At 42.5% G+C, this 26,330-nt stretch overlaps 3 protein-coding genes across 3 annotated transcripts in view; all 3 read right to left on the bottom strand.

Moving 5' to 3' along the window:
- The window catches only part of LOC101156497 (prostasin), a 76,925-nt gene that overhangs the window by 16,262 nt on the left and 34,333 nt on the right, over positions 1 to 26,330 (bottom strand). The gene's annotated exons all lie outside the window — the stretch shown is intronic.
- Positions 1 to 26,330, bottom strand: part of LOC101156975 (transmembrane protease serine 9-like) — a 41,044-nt gene that overhangs the window by 4,691 nt on the left and 10,023 nt on the right. The window contains exons 5-8 of the mRNA XM_023957291.1: positions 1,376 to 1,521; positions 1,070 to 1,298; positions 605 to 664; positions 107 to 284 (exon numbers count right to left, since the gene is read on the bottom strand). Coding sequence (XP_023813059.1) covers positions 107 to 284; positions 605 to 664; positions 1,070 to 1,298; positions 1,376 to 1,521 — 613 coding nt within the window. The remainder of the gene's footprint in view (positions 1 to 106; positions 285 to 604; positions 665 to 1,069; positions 1,299 to 1,375; positions 1,522 to 26,330) is intronic.
- On the bottom strand, positions 2,895 to 6,291 carry LOC110015431 (serine protease 33-like). Its single transcript, XM_023957290.1, has 3 exons — positions 6,236 to 6,291; positions 4,432 to 4,452; positions 2,895 to 3,133 (listed from the first exon to the last, which is right to left on the bottom strand). The coding sequence occupies exons 1-3, from the start codon at positions 6,285 to 6,287 to the stop codon at positions 2,970 to 2,972; spliced, it is 237 nt and encodes a 78-aa protein (XP_023813058.1). The 5' UTR covers positions 6,288 to 6,291; the 3' UTR covers positions 2,895 to 2,969.

Genomic DNA, 26,330 nt, shown 5'->3' with positions numbered 1-26,330 from the left:
AGCCATTTACGATTTCATGGCGCCTAAACACTGAACTGTAAAAAAGGTCATCTCAGGTCATGATGATATGGTCTGCATAAGCCCATCAACTTCAGCTGTAACTCACCTTGAGAAGCATTCAGCATTGCTCAGCACAGCGTTTAAGGAAACTAAAGTCCCCCCACACACATGCTTTCCATTCCTTTGCAGACTTGCCATCCACGGCCACTGACCATTATTCGTCACTGAACTTACACCAACAAGTCTGGAGTTTAGTGGTGCATATCCACAGACGGCAGCTGCAAAAAAAACAACAACAAAAATATCAAGGGCATAAACCGGTCAGTGAACTTGAAAATATTCTTGCGCATTTGAGAAAAATAAATGTAAGCAAAGGTTAAGTGGGTGAGATGCAGCTACATATTTGTCTTTTTCCCCACCACCCCCCAAATAAAAATCCTGCATGCGGACTGCACAAGGAACCCAAACGGGTTTACTCCCTGCCATACTGGTACAAGTGACCAAAGCTTAAGTCTGGAACTTTCAGTCCATGTTAAACTCATTCCTTAGTTTTGAATAAATTAAAAACAATGTATTGTTTAACAGAATATTTTACCAGTAGGCTTCGTGGTTGTAGACACTGTGGTGGTGGTGGTTGTGGTGGTGGTAGGGGTGGGGGTTGTGGTGGTGGGGGTGGTTGTGGTTGTAGTGGTGGGGGTGGGGGTTGTGGGGGTGGTAGGGGTGGTGGTTGTGGTGGTGGGGGTGGTAGTGGTAGGGGTGGTGGTTGTGGTTGTGAGGGTGGTTGTGGTGGTAGTGGTAGGGGTGGTGGTTGTGGTGGTGGGGGTGGTTGTTGTTGTGGTGGTGGGGGGGGTGGTTGTGGTGGTGGGGGTGGTTGTAGTGGTGGCAGGGGTGGGGGTGCTGGTGGTGGAGGGGGTTGTACTGGCGGTTGTGGTGATGGTGGTGGGGGTGTTGGGGGTGGGGGTTGTGGTGGGGGTGGTGGGGGTGGGGGTTGTAATGGTGGCAGGGTTGGGGGTGGTGGGAGTGGTGAGGGTGGGGGTTGTGGTGGTTGCATTTCCGGTTACAATTGGTGGCACTCCTGGACACGACACACTGAGGTCACTGTCAGTTCCATTGGAGGTGAAGGCGATAAAGCCCGGCTGATTGCTGGTGATTTGGGTGTTGATCCAGGTCTGGTACTGGGACACTCTGGTGTAGACTCCTGGGTAATTAGGTTCAACACAACCTTCTCCAAAACTCACAACTCCTGCTTGGATCCAGAGGTTGTTCTGCTTAATTACCAGCGGACCTCCAGAGTCTCCCTTCAAGATGAAAACATTTTAATTTAAGGAAGAATTCAGCGAAAGATCTGGAAAACAAAAATTATGAAGATATCTACCTGACAAGAGTCTTTGCCTCCTTCCAGTAACCCGGCACACACCATGTTGTCAGTGATCGAGCTGGCTCCATAGCTGCACTTACACTGTCTGTTTCCCACAATCGGTACTTGTACTTCCTGAAGGGTTTGTGGGGCAGGAAGGGAGACTAAGAGAAGAAAAAGATTGATCAACTGACAACATCTAAAGTCCATGAAAGAACTGCTTCTGAATGTTTGTAATGTCTCAAAAACAACCGGATTCACGGAATACTGAGAGGTACAGACATTCTTCCTTAACAAATCAAAGGGCTTTATCATTTGTAATGTACATTTTTCAGATTTCAGGTAAAGTGTTTGTCAAAAAATGCACCAGATTGGTTGTAATTCTTTGCTGTAAATCCTAATTTCAAAGAGTTTGTACTTGTTTACATAGTGTGCCATGTCGTTTTATTACTTGCAAGCTTTAAGTTGATGTATTTGGAACCAGTACCAGCTTGACATGATCAAACAGTACTTCTTATCAGCATTCAATAGAAGCTCCAAGCAGGTACATGGTGTCAGGACATGGTCAGCAAAACCTTTCTTGCTCTGCTTTCTTTTTTTATATGTTCTTGTTAATCCTAATGTGTATTGGGATTAGCAATGTTGTGCATTCAGTTGATGACAACTGGTGCCTATAGAGCCTAGACTCATCCTCATCTAGGCTCTAGGTTTTATCCATCTGTGGTCCGAGCTTATTCCACCAACATGAAAGATGTTGACTAATTGACTAATTTCATGCATTTTTTTGTACCACAAATCAGGCTTTATTTTATTTGAATTAATACAATCTTTACTTATTAAACTTCAAAAATTGTTGAGTCATGCAGTTGTTGCGGGATACAGCTTTAAGTCTTTGGCAGATCATGTGACTAAAGAGCACACATGAGAACTCCACACAGAGACAAAATTCAAACCAGGAGCTTCTCGCTATGATGTCCTAATCACCATGAAGGTCTATAAATACAACTGTAATAAAATTTCCCTTAACAATAGTAAATCAACATGTTTTTCAATGACTAACTGACCTCCACTTTCATTGTTGCCCCAGCCGGTGACCCAGGTGTTGACTCCGCTGTAGAAGGTGCTGTTGGTGGCAGACAGACAGACTGGAGAAATGTAGTTGTTGAAGGTTACTGGTGAGGAGAGCTGCAGGAGGGCGATGTCGTTATCCGATGACGTTGAGTTGTAGTTCGGATGAACGATTACAGTTGTCACTGTTTGAGAAACATTGTTGGGGTTGGATCCCTCCAGACTCTGAAGACCCAGAACTACAGTCACATCAGATGCACTGCCACTGAGAAAGAAAACAGAAACGTTTTGTGAGGTTTGATTGGAGACATTGTTCTCAACTGTTTCCTTCATTAAATTACAGAAGAAAACAGCACGGAATCAAAAACAAAGGATTCAGAAAATAATGTTATTGAAAGTTAAATGTAGATAATCAGGTCTATTGCTTCTTATAAAGCTTTTTTTTCTCAGGATTGTTTTAATCTTAGTTATGAATCAAAACAAGAATAGACCCCAGTAATCAACTCAACTTCTGATGATAATTGATCAGTTCTACTATTGTTACTCACCTTGGAAAGCAGTGAGCGGCCGTCAGCACCCACTGGTTGTTGATGAGGGATCCTCCACAGAAGTGTGAAGGTGACTGCAGACTGACCTGCCAAGGCCAGAACCCTGCAGGAGCATCTTGTCCTCCAACAATACTGGTGTTTAGATTTGCCAGACCACAAACTGCAAAGAAAAGTACTGGTTTGGTTTTTGTGGACTCAGAAACTGCAATTATGTAATAAAATAAATATTGTCAGGAAATGTCGCCAGACTGCAAGAGACATTTAAGTTTAAAATTAAGTGACAGGAAATAAATATTTTAAATGTCATAACAAAGTATTTTATGAAATTTATAGTTACACATTTTTAGTTACTCGGTAAATAAAAAAAACTTTATTAAAATTAGCAAATTTAGTTAGGAGTATAAAACTAAGGGGCATCAACAATTTAAACTGATTGATTGATTTGCCTAATTTCAAGCAACTTCAGCAAAAAAGAGACAATCAATTAAAAAAATAATGCATAGTCATATCAAGTCTAATTAGGATATTAATCCATAAATTAAGAAAAAATAAAGATAATAAAAGAAGATGATGCTGTCTTCTTGACAACTGTCCACGTATATGGAAGCATATCTGTCTCATAATTCAAAATAAAAGTCAATACCCGAAACGCTTTTTCATTTCCACAATAAAACTGCGTTTGTTGACTCAAAAATAAAATGAAAAATCAATCCACTAGAGGCATGCTTTGCTCGCGTGGAGCAGCCGGCTGGTCCTTTTCGCGCTCCAAAGCCTTCCCTGGAGCGCCACACTGACTGAGGACTGACATCATTGCCCCGCCTCCCCCCTGGAGCTCCTGACTAGAAATGAAATGAGGGACACTTTTTGCACGGTGGGTGTGAAAACAAAAATCCAATCCCCTCTTCGCATAATCACTTTAATCATGTCACAAAATACGTGATGTTTAAGAAGAAAAAGAAACAATCGTTTGGTGGACAGATTTTCATTTTATTTTTGAGTCAACGAACTCAGCTTTATTGTGATAATGAAAAAGCATTTTGGGTATTGACTTTTATTTTGAATATTGAGACAGATATGCTTCCATACATTTATACATACAGTACACACATATGACAGACTAAATCCATTAAATATAATGACTGACAAATATAGTTTGATTAATGGCTTAAAAACTATTTTCAACTGCTATAAATTCAAAATAAAATAAGTAAATGTGTAACATATTGTTTTAACATTTTGAAGCACTTTGTGAGTCGCTCTCTGTGAAAAGTGCTATATAAATAAAGATTACTTACTTACTTACTTACTATAATGTAATATAGTATATGTGATATTAATTAAGCAAAAGAAATGCATTTGGTATTTCAATATTTAAAGGCCTTTTGTAGTTTTCTGCTCTACCACGAAATAAACATTTTGGCTTTTGAAACAGAAAATGTAATAATTATGTTCACTTACCCGCTAACTGTGAGACACAGTCTGAAAAAACAGAAAACTAATGATTAATTAAACAATCAATTAAGATTTAATGCACTTATTTCTTAAGCACAGTGAAAATAGATCATCTATTTAGTTCTGCACATTGTTCATTTAGACTCAGCATAATTCGTCATCTTACATTTTTTGAATGTCAAAGGTTCGTTCAGACATAACTATGTTTTTCTCACAAATAGTTTATTATGAAAGCTGCAGACTCTACAAATGAATGTTTAACTAGTTCAAAACTGATAAATGATGTTTTCTGCTTAAAGAGGAAAGTTTTGAAGCTTTTGCCATCTGACACTGAAAGTAGTAAATAAATACAAGTGTTAAATAGAAGCTTTGCTCGGGGGTTCAACTCCAAGCTTTGACACTGTGTCCTCAGGCCAAACATTTAATCCACATTAGTCTGAGTTGTGGAAAAATGTTTTCTCTTTGGATGAAGGCCGAAGTTGCTGCTGCTACTGCTGAAACTAATCATCGAAACTTTCTAGAAAATGTATTTTCTGCTGTTTCCTTTAGAGGACGCCACCCATGGTGGATCATCTGTCTCTCCTTTGCATTCTCCTACCTCATCGTTTTTGGTCTTCCTGAACCCTTGTGCTATCCTAGGCACTTTAACATTGGGAGTTGGGTCATCTAGACCCACTAGACAGTGCGCTGAACCTTTTTTCTTCAATGATTTGTGATCTTCACTGGTGTCCATGGATTACATGAAATCTTTCCACCTTTATCCACCTTTTTCATGGTAGGGAGAACACGTCAATGTAAGGGTGGGGTCATCTAAGGTAGCACAAGGGTTAAACCAACAACATGACGGCTCTCACCACAGTCTTCTGCACCTTTCCTTTCATTCAGGTGTCACAGATCTCACCTGAAACCTTTGTCCACCTGTTCCAACCTGCTTACCCATGCCTCAGGACCCTCAGTCCTCCACCTTCTCCCCTTCACGTTCCACTAGATTTCCTCTAATTTACATATAGATATTTCTTGCTGCAGCTGATCTTCCTCCCTGTTTTCACTACAGAACACAATATCGTCTGCAAACATCATGATCCAGAGATTCCTGTCTAACCTCATCTGTCAGTCTGTCCATCACCACAGCAAACAAGAAGGAGCTGAAAGCTGATCTTTGGTGCAGTCCCACCTCCACCTGTCATAGTCTTACTCTAGATCTGCAAATAAATAGTGCAGCTCCTTCTGATCTTCTCTGTTCTTCTCCAGAAACATCCTGAAAGCACATATTGCACCTGATGTTCTCTTTCTCTGCGTGAAACCAAACTGTTGCTCCAAAATGTTTACTTCTGACTTCAGCGTAGCTTTCACTAACTTCACAATGAAATTCGTTAGCTTCTTCCACAACTCCAAACATCTCCCTTCTTCCTAAAAATGCAACCAGGACACCTCTCCTCCATTCCTCAGACATCCTCTCACTCTCCAAAATCTTGTTAGACTTCCATACCTGCACAGGTGTGTTGGAGGTGCATCCTTCTGGAAAATATTTGATCTATTTTTTGTCAATCAACATACATTTCTTAGGTTTTAGAAGTCAGCTTATCTCCATGGCGCTCTGCTTGACTCACAGCATTAAGCTAAAGATTAAATCCACTTCAATACACTGTCCTCCTTCCTGCCAAGATGTGAATGGTGAAAAAGCACCAACATTCATGTCAAAGCTGAGAATCATGCCTTCCACTGGATGAAGGAAAAACTTCCATTGCTGCCTGTCAGCTCTCTGAAACGCAGATCTTCCAGGACTCCAACTCAATGAGCAGCTTCTTACCTTGTGTCAGCAGAGTCAGCACAGCTGCTGTGAGGATCAACCTGAAAGCCATAACTGGAAGTGTTCAACACCAGCTGAGCTACAGAATAAATAATCATCCTGTCATTTAAACACGCCCTGTTCTCCTCTTAGGTACCTCTTAGCCACGCCCCCAAACCTCACCTGTTCCTCTTCTTTCTAAGAGGCTGTTTACAAAGATCCAAAGCTTTTTTTGTTAATAGTTTCAATGGTACAATTTACAATTATTTTGTGAAATTTTCAAATAATTTTAGTGGCAAACTATGGAGCCCCAAATGAATATGACCTTGTGTAATAACAAAATCAACCAATAAATCTCTCATAAATATATACAAAGATAATGAAATTGGGAAATACCTGCACACAGATTTTAAATTAGCCATTATATTATTAAATATATTTCTTTTTGCTTTAAAAAACTGTTCATTATTTTAAAACAGCATTTATAAAATAGTTGTTTTAATCATGTTGAATAATGTTATAATTCTATGGCTGTTTATAGAATCTGAGATTTCAAAATCAATATTTTCCAAAGTAGCTTTGTTTTTGTTTCACTTATTTCATAATGAGCTTTTTAAGCAGAATTAGTCTGTCTGTCAATCAGTGAAAGTGGGTGGGATCTAAACCCACATCGGCGGATCCCTTGAAATCGTTTCGTATGGCCTCGATTACAAAAGGGGTTTATTCAGACATTCCTCTGGTGCAGTGGCGGTTTTAGATATGGGCGATGTGGGCGGTCGCCCAGGGCGGCAGTTCATAGGGGGCGGCATTTGCCGTGCCCGATGCGTGCGTTACTCATATTGTGCTATGATATTCAAAGAGGAAGCTTGCAGCTTTTAATTTGAAATTGCTTCAGCTGCCGACACTTCGCACTTTTACATTGACACATCAGACTCTTAAGAATGTCTTCATCCTATTTGCTCTTCACACTTATGGTGCAAAAAAAAAAAAAAAAAAAAAAAAAAAATTAGATGAAATAACTCAGAGTGAAACAACGTAAAACAGGCACATGAAAAGGAATTGGGCAGAACAAACACCCGTGCTCAACTCAATTTCGACAAAAGCAGGCAATGGGGATTATTTCCCACAATTCTTTGCTCCGACACAGCAGACCCGATGCGCACGTGACCACCGCCCTCTGCTGCAAGACGCTTGCGGCCACACCTCTTTGCGGCAGTCTTTGGAACATAAGTCAAAAAACTCGAGAGGGGGGCGCAACTCACCGGTGGCTGGCTGAATCACACTAACAGGTGATTGGGAGTCTTTTTCTATCTGACAATCAACTCTGGGCCGCAGCTGCGCCTCCCGTCATAGAGACGGAGCCGCGTGTGAGAGGGAAGGGGAAGGGGGGGGGGAGGGGGGTGAGCGCAGACCATTTTTTATGGATTGAGTTTTTTTGGTGGATTTCTGCTGTTGGTGTTGCACAAATTTAGGGAAATGCCAAATATTTTTGGAGTAATCCCACTGACGAGTTTTATGATTTAGTCTTTAATGTTTTATAAGACCTAAACATATTAATCACAATAAGTTTTATTTTTAGATCTAATCCCTCTATGTTTCACAAAGACACACACAGGACGTCACACATTAAGAAATTATTGCTAAAAATGAAGCAGGAGTCCGGCTATAAAAAAAATGCTCTAAAAAATGATAAAAGAGCAAAAAAAATGGAATTATTTGATTTGTAATTTCTTATTAATATTTCCAGGCTTTCTTTGCTTTTTGTCCTGCAGCATGTTCATATTTGTATAATTTTGACAGAATATATTTCTATGGGGAGCAAAATATTATTTAAGGTTTAACTTGTGTTCCTGTTTTTATTCATATTTATGTTCAAAAAGTTCAGTTTAAAAGGTTTAAAAGTTTAGCTTTAGTGTGTTCAGTAAATGTTTATCTTCTTCGGCCCAAAACCTTAAGCGTGTTTTTAACTTTGGCCCCCTGTGTGACTGAGTTTGACCCCCCTGTAATACGAGTCTAGAAAAGTCATGCATTTTTTGTGTAAAATGGCTAAATAGAAGATAGGGAACACAACAGGATGTTGTCAAATTTTGTAGGTGTGCGGGGGGGGGGGGGGGCGCTGTGGGGTTACTCGCCCAGGGAGTAAGTCAGTGTAGAACCGCCACTGCTCTGGTGTGTCAGAAGATTCATAACACCTGTTGTTAAAGTAAAATATGTCCAACACAAGAGGTCTTCAGCTCTCATCTGTCTGCCCAGCTGATGGACAGGACAAGTTAAAAAAAAAGGCTCTGCATGAAATAAATAAGTCATCCAAAAAAACACACAAATGTGAAGTAAAATTGCTCAATAGGTTTGGGGGGGGGGTGAAATTGATGGGAAGATGGGTGGAGCCAAATACAGGGCCAATCTGGAAGGAAACCTGATGGAGTCTGCAAAAGACCTGCAACTTGGAGGGAGATTTGTCTTCCAATAAGACAACGATTTAAAACATAAAGTAAAATCTACAATAGTATTGTTTAAAAATAAACATATCCAGATGTTAGAATGACCAAGTCAATTATTCATTGATTAAGTCAATTGTACTACAGGTATAAAGTTTAAGTTGCAGATGATCTCATTATCTTGTGTCCTGTTTTGCAGCGATTCCCTTTCAAACTTCTTGTGACCGATGTGAGTTGAGTGATTATTCTTTAACAGTTACACAGGTAGCTTAATTCCAACAAACTCTGCAACATTATGCAACACTTTGTGTCTGTAAAATGTTGAATAATAAAGAAGCCATTGTGTTGTTTAACCATTGACGTCTTTGATGTTAAACTGTTCAAAGCTTCCATCAGATATTTTAATGCTCAGGCAACTCTGCTGAATCTATTGCATCATTTTGGACATCCTAGCTGATCATTGAGCCCATCTCAGATTTTCGTGGTAATTCATCATTTCCACCATTCCACCATGGATTGTGCAGCTCTCTGCCTCTGCTACTGACAAAAAAAAACTAAAACACAGAGAAAAAAACTCTTCAGCTCTAAAAAACATCACTGTTTTTCTATGAAAACATGCCGTTTCACGAGAGGTCTCACATTTACATTCATTCACATTTCCGACATTCAGCTGAGACTCTTATACAAAGTGGATTCCTGTACAAGGAGAGTGGAGCCATTTCAAAAAGCTGAAATGCAAATACTCAATATATACCACAAATACTGTCTTCAGCAAAGGCTGAAGACAGTATTTCTATGTCAGATCCATGTTTCATTCCAGTTGGATCAAATTTTTCTTTTTTCAGTGTACATCTGTGAAAATGTCACGCAAAGAAGCAAAACTGCGTGCAGTTTGTGCAAAATATACGTAGAAGCTGCGTGACGCAAAATATACGTAGCAGCTGGGTGACGCGGCCTACAGAGAAGAAGGTCAGGAGATCAGAGCAGAGAAACCAGAGTTTAGGGCAAAAACCTTGCCGAGGTGACGCTCAAGGCCACATGAAGGAGAGGTTTAAGCCGGGTTCCTCTGCCTTTAAGCTTGAACTTTCAGGCATGGGATTAAATCAAATAACAATGGGTTGCCATGGCTGTGAGGAAACTGGAGATTCTAAACAGGACTGTAAAATAGGTTAATGAGGTTCATTCCCCTTCAGCTTCCTTGCACACAGAAATAAATGAATAATGACTCAGAGACAAAACGTTTCTTTTGTGGAGGTTTTACTTCGTACAAACACGAAGGGGACAGACAGATGAACATGGTACATTCAAAGTCCGAACCAACGAGCTCAGAGATGGGCTTGGTATATAAAGCCTGCATTTGCATATTCAGTAGATCGTCCGATGGACCTCGTGTGAAAATCACGCCCACAGGTCGCTGCTGGAGAGGAGCACCAAGGCTAAAGTGAAGATAAGTCTGAGGCCTCCTCAGCAGATCACACATGCGCAGAAAAAGGTAACTTGTGAGAAAAGAAAAGAAACTGTGAGAAAAATAGTTTGGCTGTGCTTTTTCAAATGTAATATAATTTTGAGATGACAATGAATGCTCAGTAAATTAAGTTTAAACCATTAGTGTAATGAAAGTTAAAGGCAGCTTCTAACTATACTTTACAATGGCAATAAGAGTGGAGCACATAACGGAGTATTGTGAGAGACGGGGAGGCGGTTTGGGGTGGGGTGCAGCTTTTATCTGCCAGCCGCGATGCTCCATCATCAAAGCTCTTCTCAACTTTCAGGGCCGAGACTGAGAGACACCAGAGAATCATTAGTCTCCAGTGGAGAAGACATCCATTTATCCTCCATTCTTCTTCTTCTTTTTCTTTTCGTAACAGAAGTGGAGGTTTAAAGGACGGTTTTTCATTCTTTTTTTTTTCCGTGGGAACTGACCCGGGCCTCCCTCTGGGCTACCTGTGCAGGTATCCAGCCGGCGATGTGGTGGACTCCTCTGTCTGTGAAGCTGCAGCTCTTCACATCAATACACTGAACTATTCCCGCAGAGCACCTGAGCTCTCCGGCGTGACCCGCTCCTCCTTCATCCGTTCTGTTTAAAGATACCGGTTGCAGGAGGAGCTTGATCACCTCCAGGGACACCCCTGCCACCCCACCACCCCTCTTTAAGTTTGCCAAGCGAGAAAGGAGGTTAGAAGTTTGTTGACAGATCTCTGCTGCATCATGGATGTGCGTATAAATACAGAAATAAAAAAGTTTGGCGGCTTCTTCCCTCTTTTCTCTGAAAATGGCTTCACCCAGTAGCGGTTCTAGGCACGGGCCGTCCGGGCGGTGGCCTGGGGCGGAAAACTGAAGGGGGGCGGCACCGGCGGCTCAGCCCTTGTAAAATATTATATGCACCACTATTGGTTTACTTATGTCACAGTTTGTGAGTTTGTAACAGCCTGAACCTGGCCGCGCCGCCGCCCTCGCCCCGCAGCTGTGCGCTCTCCTGTCTTTGAGAAGTAGACACAAATGTGTGTGAAGAAGAAGGGAGGGGGCGCGGGGGGAGCACGGAGCGCCACCGCGTTTGCGCATGCGCAAAACCTGGCGGGCTCATCTTTCAGGGGAGGCGACGGTCGCGGGCTTGATGAAAAAAATAAAAGTAAAAACTGCGACTGCGCCGTCATGTAGCGAATCAGCGCCCCTGGCTATAGCTGCACGCGCTCCTGCTGGAAATGTGTGAAGAAAGGGGGGGGGGGGGGGGGCTGCGGGGAATCAGTTCAATTGTGGGACGCTTCCAAATTAAGTGGCTAGGTGGGGACAAGGGCGGGGGTTTGAATCTACTTCATAAAACCTTTTTATAAGTCAGTCATAAGGTGACATTCTATAACCTACACTTTAATAAAGGTATAGAAAATATATTCTGCTTTTTTTGGGTTAATTTTGTGTTAAATGCCCAAATGAAAAAATGGCAACACAAAACAATGCTGTCACTAAGGTGACAGTTGGTTCAGTCGACGGACTTGATGTCTTCTTCGTGACGTGAGGACATTTATGCCAAACAAACGCCAAAAACATCTAAAATATGGAGAAAAAAAGGTCAAAGCCATCTGGTGCCCAATTTAGAAAGAAAAGAAAAGAAGAAGAGGAGAAAAGAGATAAAGAAAAGGGTAAGTCCTCACAGCTTGATGCATGTCTTTTCTAAATTCTAATGCTACCTGCCCTACAACAACGTTGCCGATGAAAACTTTATTTTGGTCGATGACCAACACTGAAGTAGGCCCAAATGTTGCAAATAGCGTCATTTTTTTTTTTTTTTGGATTTTATTCTTAAAAATTTGCTCTGCCTTAACTTGTAACATTAGTTATGATTCATGTGTCTGTCTGCTCTGCTGTAACACAACGGTTTTGTTGGGTTTTGCTGTTGTATACTAGTTCATAATGTTAAAAAAGCTGTGATGGTTACACAGCATGCTGCTGCTGCCATAAGATGCTAATGGGGCAAATAATTTGAGATTGGTCTTAAATTTAATAATCGTTTGTGGCAGCCTAAACGTTTTCCCAATGTTTTTTTGACATTTAACTGGGGATTTAGGGGTTAATTTTGAGCCTGCATATGAAGTTTATTTTTTATTTGTTTTACAAATGTGGGATTATATTTTTAGCCAATAGAATTTCCATAAATCTGAAGGTAGTTTTAAAAATGAATATTTACCATTTACTGCAAATCTATGGGGACAAAACTTAATTCAACAGGTCATAACTGAAAATTTTCCAATCAAAGGATTGAAGACGGAAAATATGAGCTAATTTTTCTTCTCTGAAGTAGAGATCGATATAGAACATGACAATTTAAATTTCCAATTCATAAATGTTTTTAAAATATTTATTTCATATTATTTATTTAATATTGATTTAATATTTCTTAGCTAACTGTATTTTTGCCATGCTTATGGTCTTTTATTTTTTGTGTTCTGATAACTATTATAATGCTGTTCAGAATTCTGACATCTTTTGTATCCACTTCTTAATTTCAATGACAATATAACATGTCAGTTGACAAAGACAAACAAAGTTCTGTTGTGACTATGGGGGGGGGGCGCCTGGGGAGGGTCTCGCCCGGGGAGTAATTCAGGGTAGAACCGCCACTGGCTTCACCTCTACAGGCCTGAGGACAACATCCCTTTGTGTTTTACTGCTAGAAGTCCCATCGAAACCTTCTTCTCAAATCCAAACCTGAGTTTTCAGGCTTGCAGATTAAGTCTGAGTCTGAATGTCGCTGCCTTTGTGCAAGATTTCTACAAAATAAAATAATAAACAGTTAAATCTCCAGTGTCAAGGTTTGAGGCATGACAGCAAAAAAAACAACATTTTAGATATGAAAATGACTTTTCCACAGTCCAACAGGCATAAAGCCTTAAATGCTACATGATTATTTGATATTTACACTAAAGTCGGGAATATTTCTCTTCAGGAATACCTTTTTACTAAAAGTAATATTCCTTTTCTCTTCCAAATCTTTGCACATTTCTAAACATATTTTTAAAATATTGCTTGTATTATTTACTCACCCAAAGAAATATTCAGCAGAAAAAACACATTTTCAATATTTGTTTTATCTTAGTGGGGTTATAAAGGGTTAAAGATTCAAATGTAAACAAAATAAGCTGAATAAGGCTGACCTGTTCCATAAAGCTGCATTCTTTAATGCAAAATGGGGTGAAAAAAAATTCAAATAAGCTGTAAAGGAGGTCATCATTTACATTAATGTCAAAATTTGTGTTTTGCTGCTGACACAGCTATACAACATTCTGGATTTCTTTATATTTTACATTCAAACAACTTTATTTAAAACGGGTTCGGCTGAAAACAACAACAACTAAAAAGGTGACATTTCTCTAGAATTCGCTTCCAAACATCTGGATTTTGTCTGCATCCCTGTTTCCCTGTGTACCCTGTCAGTTTGTTTTCTGTACGGCAGCGCTTTTTGTGGCAGATGAGAGCTGACGGCCTCTTGTGTTGGACATATTTTACTTTAACAAGAGGAGTTATTAATCTTCAGACAAACCAAAGGTATGACTGAATGAACCCCTTTTGTAATTGAGGCCAAACTTTATTCATTTCAACCATGTTTGAAAATCTTTGGTGTCTGACCGGACGGAAAAGGAAAGAAGGGAAGAAGAGGGAGGGATGTCAGAGGGGGGGGGGGGGGGGGGGGTGATAGTGAGAGGGGGGGTAAGACCATGAAGCAGCATAGAGCAGACAGGTTTACTGGTTGTTTATCATTACGGTACAGTTCAAATGTAGTACAAAAAGGGCGGGGCCTGTTCTCACACACTCAAATATTATCAACACACCTGCTAGCTGCAAAAAATGTTCACATGTCAACATGTACACAAAACAGATAGTGTTCACGAACGCATACCTATGCCTTTAAACCAACTAGTGTGAAATCTTTCATTCATTCAATCATGCAAACTATTAGTGCAAAGGTGAGCTAACACCTGTGCTCAGGTGAGTGTTCATGTTCTTCTAAAATGGATGGTGGAATGTGAAAAGAAGGCGGAGGAGCGCCCAGCCACCCCCACACCCAGACCCCCGCCGCAGCAGCAGCGGCAGCCGGAATTCCCCCAACGCCACACGGGAACAGGCAGGGAACAACCGCCCCCCGGGCGACCAAGACCGCCAACCAGGCCAGGGCCAGCAGGACCGCCGCGAGGCCCCCAGAGCCAGAGAGCAGGGAAGCGCAGAGGGAAAGAGAGCGCCGCCCCAGCCCAGCCAGGAAAGCAGCCCCCAAGCCGCGCCGGAAGAGCCCAACGCAGGGCCCCACCGGAGAAGGACGCCCACAGCCCCAGACGAGCACCCCACCACCACCCAGGAGTTCCGGGCATCCCCCCGCCCCAACCCCAGGTACGAGCCAGGACCCCCCCAAGGGAGACCCGCTCCGCACTCCAGGCAGCCACCCACCCGGCCCACGGTTGGTCCAGGGAGGAGCAAGGCAGGGGCCCGCCGCCCCCGCCCAGGAGGGGGGAACCCCGGGGAAAAAAGGGTGGCCTACAAGGGGTGTTATAAATATGGCCCGACCAGGCTCGGCCATGTTGGAAGTTTGGCGGGGCCCAGCGCTCAGGGGCAAGGACCAGGACCCACCCCCCAGGGACACGAACACCCCCGGCTCAGGTGTAATATGAACCCCCCCCCACCGTGCGGAGAGAGCACCGCCGGGCCCAGGGAGCCGGCACCCAAGGGACACGGCCGCCGTCGCCAAGGGGCCCGCACCCCCCACCAGGGAAGGGGTAGGGGACAGATGGACCCAGGTCCCACCTTCCTTGCAAAATGTGTGTGGGTGTATGTGTGTTTGAGAGGGTGTGTGTGTGCATGTGTGTGTGTTTATGTTGGAATGTATATATTGAAGGGGGAGGGGTGTGTGTACTAAGGGGGTTGCAGTTAAAATTGGCGAGTAGGGCACTAAGGGGACATCTCCTGATTACTCACAGTGATGTCCCCTCACCCTCCCCACTAAGGGGCCCTAAATGTCTAAGGTGCGGTTAAAATTGGCGGGTAGGGTGCCAGGAGGACATCTGCTGCTTGCTTGCACTCATGTCCAAGCACCCCCACTACCAAGGACCCTACATGTATAAGGTGCAAATAAAACCGAAAGAGGGGGGGCCCACTCCATACGGCAACCATAGGAGGGGGGTCACTGCCAAGTAGCCCCCCCCAAGGCGCATCGCAGGCTAGACCCCCCACCCCCTCACCCTAATATGAGGTTATATGAGGAAGGGGGTAAGTTGGGGACAGCTGGTAGACTGTCCCCCGGTGGTCAAACAGCTGTCCCCCAGCCCCTCCCCCCAGCAAAGGGGCCAGGGCCACCCAGCCCAGGGGCTCCACCCCCGGAGGCGCCGACACCCCAGGCCCGGCACCACCCACCCCACACAGAGAGAGAGGAGCCAGAAAGCGTCGCCCCCCCCGGAGCAAGCCCAGGCCCCCACCCCCAGACGCCGGCCCTAGAGGAGCTCTGGTCAGGCCTTGACGGGACCGAGGAGGCCAACTGGCCGAGGCAACCACTGATTGCCTCAGCGGAGACCGGGACTCAGTGACCGGGGGCCCCGAGAGGGTTGTCCCGTCCCGTCCCAGAGCCAGGGAAGGGCCGATCCCAGCCCCAGGTGCAGATGGGCAGCCCATCCGGCGCCGCTGCCTCCCCCCCCCACACCCGAGCAGGGCCCCCCGCCAACCCCCCCCAGCACAGGCAAAGGGACCACCCCCCCAAGCCAAGCAAGACCACCGCCCCACCCCCCCACCAAGCACCCCCACACCCAAGCCCAGAGGACCACGCAGCGCCACAGCCAAACCCACCCAGGCACCGGACCCGACCCCCCGACCAACGGAGCCCCCACCGCCCCCGCCAGGCACCGGAAGCCCCGACCCCCACCCCAAACCACGGCAGAAGGGCAAGGAGTAGCGACGACCAAGCCCCCCACCCCCTACGTCATGGAGTCAACCACAGGAGACCAGAGAGACTGAATTCTTTCAAAGTTACTTGAGCTTTGGGCTGACATTTTTTCCAAGCTGATATGATCAAACAGCAGATTTCTGTGTTGACTTATGTTTATATTTTTCTTGTTTTTCCAATTTATTAAAATAGTTTTTTTGGCAATACAAAGAGTTATGAAAATGATAGATGCTAATCCTTCTTCTATATCGATGGCACTCATGTCACCAAGCACACAAAGTGACGGTGAGGCCGTGAATGAAACCTTAAGCCAGACTGATAAATCGGCACATACCTGCTGCCAGAGAGCCTGGACAGGAGTGCAGAACCACAGTGCGTGCATGTAGCTGTCGGGTAGATTATTATCACAGTGCTCGCAAATGTCTGAGTTACTGAGACCCATCTTGAACATCCTCTGTCCAGTGTAGTAAATTCTGTGAAGAGTTTTGAGATGGATTAGCTGCAGATTTGGACTTTTTGTCAATTTAAAGGTGTTTAGACAGAGTTCTGACCAGAAGCTTTCATCTGTGCTGATGCTCAAATCTGCATTCCATTTTGTTGTTGGAAGGGCAATATTGTTATCTAAATTACATAAAAGTTTGTATGTTTTGGAGAGAGTTCTATTCATTGAAAAATTAATCAGAGTGGTAACTACATCTGGTAGCTTTAAATCGTCGTCTTTAGATTTATACTTTTTAGTAATACTTGATTTAAGTTGCTGATATTCCAAGAAGTTATTTATTCGATGTTTGTAATGAAGTTCCTGGGGAGTTATGAATCTTCTATCAATAATTAGGTGCTCTAGTTGTTTTATGCCCCTTGCTTGCCAAGCTGGGAAGTGAATCATTTTTTTGTTAATAAGGATGTCCGGGTTGTTCCAGATGGGTGTCATTTTGCACGGTTGAATTGATGATTTTGATATTTTGAGAAATTCCCACCAGGCTGTTAAAGTGGCATTTATATTAATGCTTTTGAAACAATCCTGTTTTTTAACTGTTTGGCTAATAAATGGTAGCTGTGACAGGTTGATCTTTCCACATAACGCCTGTTCCAAGTCTAACCATGAGTTGGTTTCTGGATTATTTTTTAACCATTTTAAGATGTATTGTAATCTATTTGCAAGAAAGTATTTGTGAAAGTTAGGTAATTCTAATCCTCCACAGCTTTTTGCAGATTTTAAAGTTTTTAGACTAATTCTTGCAGGTTTGTTGTTCCATAGAAAGCTTGATATGGATGAGTCTAATGTTTTGAACCATTTTAATGGCCGTTGTGTGGGAATCATTGAGAAGAGATAATTAACCTTGCGCTTTTTGTTTCTAATTAAACCACGTTTTTTAACCTCCTGCCTCCCGTCTCTGCATTTGGGTCCTTTATTAACCCCCCCAACATTACAGAATGGACCAGCCACACCTTTTTTTGGACCCAGTAGAGCGGGACATGATGCTTCTGCAGGCCTACTGCCTGGAAGCAGAAAGAACCTGGTCTTACTGGACTGTAGACCTGCCCCATTCTTACTTTGAGGAGGAGTCGTTGCCGCCGCCACCCTCTCCGGTGGTGGTCCTGGACGCACCATTGCCCGTATATGTTTCGGAGAGGGTCCCGACCGACCCTGGTTCCTCCATGCCGGCTGACTGCTGGCCTGAACCACCAGCAGTTGGCTAGCGCCCGACAACCGGCCGCTGCACCCTGCCCTTGCAGTTCTCCTGGTTGTCCTCCAAACCTGGCTCACCGGACGGTGCGGCCTCCCTTCGGACTCATCTCATCTGTCTCGCCGGTGTGCTCGGCCTCAATGGACTTTGTTGCTCGTCGGGATCATTCTCAGGGCTCCCTCCATCCTTCCGTGGATGACTTTTTGGAACTGCTGAGCGGTTCCTTGGGGGGGTACTGTTTTGGTTTGGGTTCTGTTTTCCTTTAATTCAACTTACTTATTTTACTTATTTTGAAGGTTCTCCCTGCCTGTCTTGGTTTGAGTGTTCCTTCCCTTGTCCCACTCTCCCCTGATCGTTTGCACCTGGGTCTCGTCAGTCCTGTGAGTATATTTGTCTCGTCACTACCTTCCTCTTGTGCTGGTCCATACTGTCTGCTGCCCTGTATCTCATTAAAACCCTTCTTTTTTGGAACCGCCTGCCTCCCATTTCTGCATTTGGGTCCTTCACCAACCCCCCTACATAACAAATTCCAACAAACTCTGCGCCATTACGCAACACTTTGTGTCTGTAAAATGTTGCATAACAAAGACGCCATTGTGTTATTTAGCCAGTGACGTCTTTGATGTTAAACGATTCAAAGCTTCCATCAGATATTTTAATGCTCACGTAACTCTGCTGCATCATTTTGGACATCCTAGCTGATCATTGAGCCCATCTCAGATTTTTGTGGTAATTCATCATTTCCACCATTCCACCATGGATCGTGCAGCTCTCTGCCTCTGCTCTTGACAACAACAACAAAAAAACAGAACAAAAACCTTCAGCTCTGATAAAACATCACTGTTTGCTATGAGAACACAAGAGGTCTCACATTTACATTCATTCACATTTCCGACATTCAGCTGACACTCTTATGCAAAGTGGATTACTATACATGGAGAGTGGAGTCATTTCAAAAAGCTGAAATGCAAATACTTCAAACCGCAGATTGCCAGGGCTAAATTCTGAGTGGCTGAAGACAGAAAGACACCAAAAAGCAGCAGATCCAGAGAGAAAAATAATTCACATCCAATGCTTTTATGATCAGGTACAAATTTAGCACCAGTGAAGTAAGAATCTGCTGTAAAAAAAACAGGATGCCCGCTCTATCTGATCCAGACATCCAGAGTCAAGGTCGTGTCACACAGCCACTACGTACAATCTGCACATTTTCCACCAGACATGGTAGAAATTCTGTCTTTCCTGATACACGCTTGATACATGTTGTTGTGGCTGTTTCTTGCGTTCGTAATTCGTCGATGTGCGCAAATGTCCGTTGAGGGTTTCTTAAAATATATGAAATGTATTTGGGCCTGCGTCAGATCCATGTTTCATTCCAGTTGGATCAAATTTCTTCTTTTTTCAGTGTTGCAGGAGGAGCTTGATCATCTCCAGGGACACCCCCAACCCCGTTTCTGTTTGTTTGCCAAGCGAGAAGGAGGTTAGAAGTTTGTTGAAGGATGTCTGCTGCGTCATGGATGTGTGTATAAATACAGAAATAAAAAAGTTTGGCGGCTTCTTCCCTCTTTTCTCTGAAAATGGCTTCACTTCTACAGGCCTCTGCGGCGACATCTCTTTGTGTTTTACTGCTAAAGGTCCCATCAAAACCTTCTTCTGGGATCTAAGCCCGAGTTTTCAGGCTTGCAGATTCAGTCTGCAGTCCAACAGGCATAAAGCTTTAAATGCTACATGATTATTTTAATATGTACACTAAAGTCTTAAGCATTTATCTTCAGGAATACCTTTTTACTAAAAGTAATATTCCTTTTCTCTCCAGACTCTTCCAAATCTTTGCACATTTCTAAACATATTTTTAAAAATATTGCTTAGATTATTTACTTACCCAAAGAAATAGGCAGCATAAGAAACACATTTTCAATATTTGTTTTGTCTTAGTGGGGTTATAAAGGGTTAAAGATTCAAATGTAAACAAAATAAGCTGAATAACGCTGAACTGTTCCATAAAGCTGCATTCTTTAATGCAAAATTGGCACGAAAAAAACATTCAAATGAGCTGAAAAAGATGTCATCGTTTACATAAATGTCAAAATTTGTGTTTTGCTCCTGACACAGCTCCGCAACATTCTGGATTTTTTTTTATTTTACATTCAAACAACTTTATTTAAAACGGGTTCTGCTGAAAGCTGAAAAGGATGTCATCATTTACATAAATGTCACAGCTCCACAACATTCTGCATTTTTTTAAATTTTACATTCAAACAACTTCGATTAAAACGAGTTTGGCTGAAAAAACAACAACAAAAAAGGCAACATTTTTCTTGCAAACATCTGGATTGTGAGTCTTTAGACGCGTGCTTCCTGAAGGAAGCGGATCCCTGCAGCTCGCCAAAGACATGATGATGAATATTGCCAACATCGACTGGAGCTGGAATCATGCATCCGGGCGAGACTTGGAGGAGTTTCCTGAGGAGCGCCGTGGGTTTCCAGGCCTCGGTGAAAGCCGGATGGATGGATGAGACTGCACGAGTGTGTGTTCAGCTCACCGGCTGCTGGGCTCCACAGGTACACAGGCCATCGATCACATGGTGGGACCATTACACACAGGCGGGGGTGGAGGTGGGTAATGCTCCCGCCGCCGCCTCCACCGCTTGAGGGTCAAGCGTTTGGCCGGTCGACGGTAATCAAAGCCACTGCGGGCTGTCTGTGTGCGTGACAGGGAACAAGACACCCATCTGCACGCTAAGGTGCACGCCACCACGTCCACACAGCCCGAGAGGAAGCAGCAAAGACACAAACTTCCCGGTGAGTTATTTGTGCAACAGGACTGTAACCTAATTAAAGCGGTAAAACAAACCTCTGTTGGAGGACTGGCTGAGAAGTGAAGCCTCAAAATGGATGAGTTAAATATAAAACTGCTGCGCCTGGTTCATCAGTGACAGCTCCACCTGTTCAACACCTCCACCTCCACCACTCAAAGACCCATAACTCTAAATAATCGCTTCCATCCAGCTGCTTTTTCCTGTCATCAACACACAGATCTGAAGCTGTGAAGGTTTCTCCAACCCAATTGCGGAAGGATCCAAAACGGAGGTAGAGATCCGCACGTTCCTCCGTACACTTAAACCAGAACGTGTGTGCTAAACGTCTGATTTGCTAAAAGAACTCCATGCCAACTGGATATCAAAACATCTGCTTTTTGAGCTGCCGAATGGCAGGTGGAAGACCAGCGAAAGGTAAGAGGAGACACAGATGGGAAAGGAGACAGAAAGGAAAAAAAAGAGGAGAGCAGATAAAGAGGGGCAGTGGCGGTTCTACACTGACTTACTCCCTGGGCGAGTAACCCCACCAGCCCCCCCCCCCCCCCCCCCCCCCGCACATATACAAAATTTGACAACAACATCCTGTTGTGTTCCCTATCTCCTATTTAGCCATTTTACACAAAAAATGCATGAATTTTCTAGACTCGTATTACAGGGGGGTCAAACTCAGTCACACAGGGGGCCTAAGTTAAAAACACGCTTAAGGTTTTGGGCCGAAGAAGATAAACATTTACTGAAACACTAAAGCTAAACTTTTAAACCTTTTAAACTGAACTTTTTGAACATAAATATGAAAAAAAACAGGAACATTAATCCAGAATAACTAGGTTAAGGTTTAAGGTTTAAGTTAAACCTTAAATAACTTGTAATATTTTGCTCTCCATAGAAATTCTGTCAAAATTATACAAATATGAACATGCTGCAGAACAAAACAAAGAAAGCCTGGAAATATTAATAAGAAATTACAAATCAAATAATTCAGTTTTTTTTGCTCTTTTATCATTTTTTAGAGCATTTTTTTAGAGCTAGACACCTGCTTCATTTTTAGCAATAATTTCTTAATGTGTGACGTCCTGTGTGTGTCTTTGTGAAACATATCAGAGGGATTAGATCTAAAAAAACTTATTGTGATTAATATGTTTAGGTCTTATAAAACATTAAAGACTAAATCTTAGAACTCATCAGTGGGATTACTCCAAAAATATTTGGCATTTCCCTAAATTTGTGCAACACCAACAGCAGAAATCCTCCAAAAAAACTCAATCCATAAAAAATGGTCTGCCCCCACCACCCCTCCCCCTTCCCTTCCCTCTGACACACGCGGCTCCGTCTCCATGACGACAGGCGCAGCTGCGGCCCAGAGTTGATTGTCAGATAGAAAAAGACTCCCAATCACCTGTTAGTGTGATTCAGCCAGCCACCGGCGAGTTGCGCTCCCTTCTCGAGTTTTTTGACTTATGTTCCAAAGACTGCCGCAAAGAGGTGTGGCCGCAAATGTCTTGCAGCAGAGGGCGGTGGTCACGTGCGTGTCGGGTCTGCCGTGTCAGAGCAAGGAATTGTGGGAAATAATCCCCATTGCCTGCTTTTGTCGTAATTGGGTTGAGCACGGGTGATTGTTCTGCCCAATTCCTTTTCATGTGCCTGTTTTACGTTGTTTCACTCTGAGTTATTTCTTCTTCTTTTTTTGCAGCATAAGTGTTAAGAGCAAATAGGATGAACACATTCTTAAGAGTCTGATGTATGAAAATAAAAGTGTGAAGTGTCAGCAGCTGTAGTAATTTCAAATTAAAAGCTACAAGCTTCCTCTTTGAATATCGTAGACATTTATCGTACCACAGCACAATATGTGCGTAACGCACGCATCGGGCACGGCAAATGCCGCCCCCTATGAAGTGCCGCCCTGGGCGACCGCCCACATCGCCCATATCAATAACCGCCACTGAAGAGGGGAGAGGATGTGGTGAGGAAGCGGAGCGTAGTAGAGCCGGCCGCTGGGACTGTGAGGAATGAGCTGGCTGTGCTATAGGAGGCCTTAATGAGCATTCTCTCTAAACCCTGGAGAGTCTCAGTGGATCACATGTTTTTTACACTTAAGCAGCTGTATTTATTTAATATTCATTTATTTAATATGAATGTTGTTTTTGATGTACTTTTTTGATATTATATTATATATATTATTTCTGAATGTCGTTGTTGCTGCCCTAGATAAATGAATTTCCACCTTCGTAGGATTAACAAAGTCATCAAATCTAATGTAATCTACTACAGCCAGCAGGATCCCCACAAGCCAGGCCGCCCTGAGAGGACCAGGCAGGTGAAGACCAGGCGAAGGCTCCTCCCCGACCCCACCGATGTATGGTGGTGTGGGTGTGTGCTGCAGACAGAGGCCAGCGCGTAGAGATATTCAGCACAGAAGGGGCCCGGTGCCACCCCTGAGGGACAGGAGGTCCAACCCCATAAATCATGCCCTGACATAAGGGACACGTACCCCCCCCCCCCCCCCAGGGCAGCCCCCTCCTTTTAAAAAAGTAAATAAATAAATTGGACAAAAAATAAAAAAAAACTCAACCATTCTTTAATGAGCCCGCCCACAATCTTTGCAAAGGTAAAATTATTGATGGCAAGAATTGTACAACAAACTCAGTAGAATACAAGTCATTGACGTGTTCGAAACGCACACTTAAGTGACAGGTCAAGGTTTTTCATGTACCCTTTGATTCTCTTGAAGACAGAATAAAGCTTGATGGCGAGCCATCCATTCAGACATTGATGGCCAAGCAGCCATGTTAAAGGAAGATGGAGCATTGAAGAACAGTGGAGTGTTGTTCATGGATGCAGAAATTCATAATTTTATTTTTGAGTTTTATACATCCATATTTATTAAGATTAGCTATGACAAAACAAGGCAGAGTATTACCAAGCAAATGTTTAAGCAAATGATTAAACTTAAGCATATAACTACATCAGAAATGTTTTAAAACAAAATGAAAAAACATACGTCTTTACCATTATTTTAAAATAGATCATCACAATGTTCTATCTCCTATAAATATTTGCATCAGTTGTAATATTTACTAAAGAAAAAAAAACAAAGTCAGTAAATCTTGCTAAACAAAAGATGTAATCAAAGATAATAATAATTTTAGTCCATACATTTTATAATTACCATCAGAAAACAGTTGTGATTTAAATTGCACTTTGCACTTATAAAAGTAATTTCATTACTAAAAATTTTTTTTTTCATTTAAAATGTCTGTTTAATCATGCAGGGCTCCTAAAAAGGAGTTTTTTTTAGAGGATAGACATGTTTGCCAACATTCTGAGTCCTTCCATAGGAAACAAGTTAATTCTAAAATAGGACGGATTAAATCAATTCATAATTTGTACTGTGACACAGCACAGGTTTGAAGAAGATAAAAAGAATCACAGCGCCCCCCAGAGGATGTGCAACATTCTAGCATTTGGGTCCTTTGACCACATTTGACAAACAAAACAACTGAACCAAACGGGTCACAGACTTCCTTATTCTGTCAAATCAAACATGTCGACTGGTTCATTGAGTGTAAGCCTGAATAACTGAATAACTTGATGGAAGACGAAGGGTCAAAGTTTTTGCAGATATACCCCAGAATGTCTGATTCAGCACCCCAACAAACAGCCCCACTCGATTTTTACATGTTAACAAATATGTAGTCAACCAGGAAACGCCTGTATGGGTTTCAAAATGAACTACTTACATTCATTGGTAACACTTTATATTAACATTCCTTAACAAGCTTTGTTAACACATTAACAAGCATTATAATAAAAAAATTTAGGGTGTTAGTAAGAAATTTATTAGTACAATAAGTCTAAGAAGGTTAATTAAATTACTTAGTTAACACATTTACAAGCATTATTATTAGGATGTTTTTAAGATTCTAATGATACATTTATTGGCATTATAGATACATAACAAATTTGTCAGTGTTAATAAGCTTAACAAGATTTATTAATAACCGTTATCAACAAAATAGGAAGTATTATTGTTGTTTATGGTTTAGTAAGACATTTATTAGCAATATATATGTCTCACACAAACCTTAGAGGTAATAAACTTTATTAACTAACTTAACAAATACATAGGCAGTATTAATGTGTAAAATGTTACTAAGATATTTATTAGCATTTTAAATGGTTTTGCAAATACCTAAAAGTGTTAATAAGATTTGTTAACATCTAAAGTCAGACCATTGTCTTCATAGTCCATATTAATAAACTGCTTACAAGCTTAAAAAATGTATTAATTAACTTTGTTAACTGTTTATTGAATTACATAAATGATATATTCAATGTTTTAAAATTATTTACCGATGACACAAATATATTTTATTCTACAGACAATCATAGGGAACATATCATTGTGGTGAACAAAGAGTGAAACAATATAAAATCAAGAATAGATTACAACAAGTTATCTTTGAACCTAGATAAAACCAAAGTGATGTTTTTAGGTAACTACAACAACAATTAAGAAACTTATTCATTCATTCATTCATTCATCTTCTTCTGTTTTATCCCTTTCGGGGTCACGGGGCTGCCGGAGCCCATCCCGGCCACTTATGGGCGAAGGCAGGGGACACCCTGGACAGGTCGCCAGTCTGTGCCAGTGCCAGTCACAATCACACACCCATGCACACCTATGGACAATCTGAAGTGACCAATTAAACCACGCATGCACTGGGAGAACATGCAAACTCCACCCAGAAAGGACCCCCAGCCGCGACTCAAACCAGGGGCCTTCTTGCTGTGAGACAAGAGCGCTAACCGCTGTGCCACCATGCAGCCAATAGAGAGCTCTTAATTGAAATAAATAATGTCTCAATTGAAAGTATTGAAAATTATTTAAATCATAAAATTAATATAAACATAGAATATGACATTTAATATGTATTGTACTGCTCCTTGACATTTCCACATTTCACCTCCTGTGTAGAAATTTGGGGGAATAATTCTAAGAGTTCACTACATCCTCTCTTTTTACTTCTAAAAGCCGTCAGAATTGTACATAAAGCCATTAAATCTTGATCAAACAATTTATTTGATCTATCCAGACTTTTAAAACTGTATGACCTTGTTGATTTTTACACCAACTTCTATACAGAGCCAGTGGGAAATCGTTACCATTCATCTCCAGAAACAGTTCTTAGAAAATGAAGGAGGAACAAACTGAGGAGATGTAGGAATTTCGAGATCAAACTGATAAGAACCACAAAGAAAAGTTTCCATCTGTGGCACTAAACTTTGGAACGGGTTCAGTAATGAGCTCAAACTATGTTCAAATGTCCAAATATTCTGTCATGATCGGACTACTAGGGAGACCCAGATGCTGGAACCCGGAAAACACTCAGGAGACGAGATGTAATCAGGAGGTTTAATCAGCGAGAGGATGAGAGTCGTGGACGAAGAGGAGCGCCGAGGACGGCGTAGACAGCCTGAGATGAGGTGGAGCGCCGAGGACGGCGAGAACAGCTTGGCGTGAGTGGAGACGCCGAGGACGGCGAGACAGGAACGAGGCGAGGAACCAGCGTGACCAGTGGAGAGATTACCTGAAGGCACGAGACAAAGAGTAAGTACAAGGCTTGGATTTACTAGAGCAAGGTTGCTTGACTAGAGGCCAGACGTAAGCACCGAAGAGAGTATAACGGACTGGCGTAGTATGCTGGGATGGATCTCCTTAAGAAGGGCTGCCAGGTGATGAGATGATGAAGGCCA

This window comes from Oryzias latipes, chromosome 8, assembly GCF_002234675.1.
Source record: "Oryzias latipes chromosome 8, ASM223467v1".
Taxonomy (NCBI): domain Eukaryota; kingdom Metazoa; phylum Chordata; class Actinopteri; order Beloniformes; family Adrianichthyidae; genus Oryzias; species Oryzias latipes.
The sequence above is the reverse complement of the archived record's forward strand: the minus strand, read 5'-3'. Positions and strand labels throughout refer to the sequence as shown.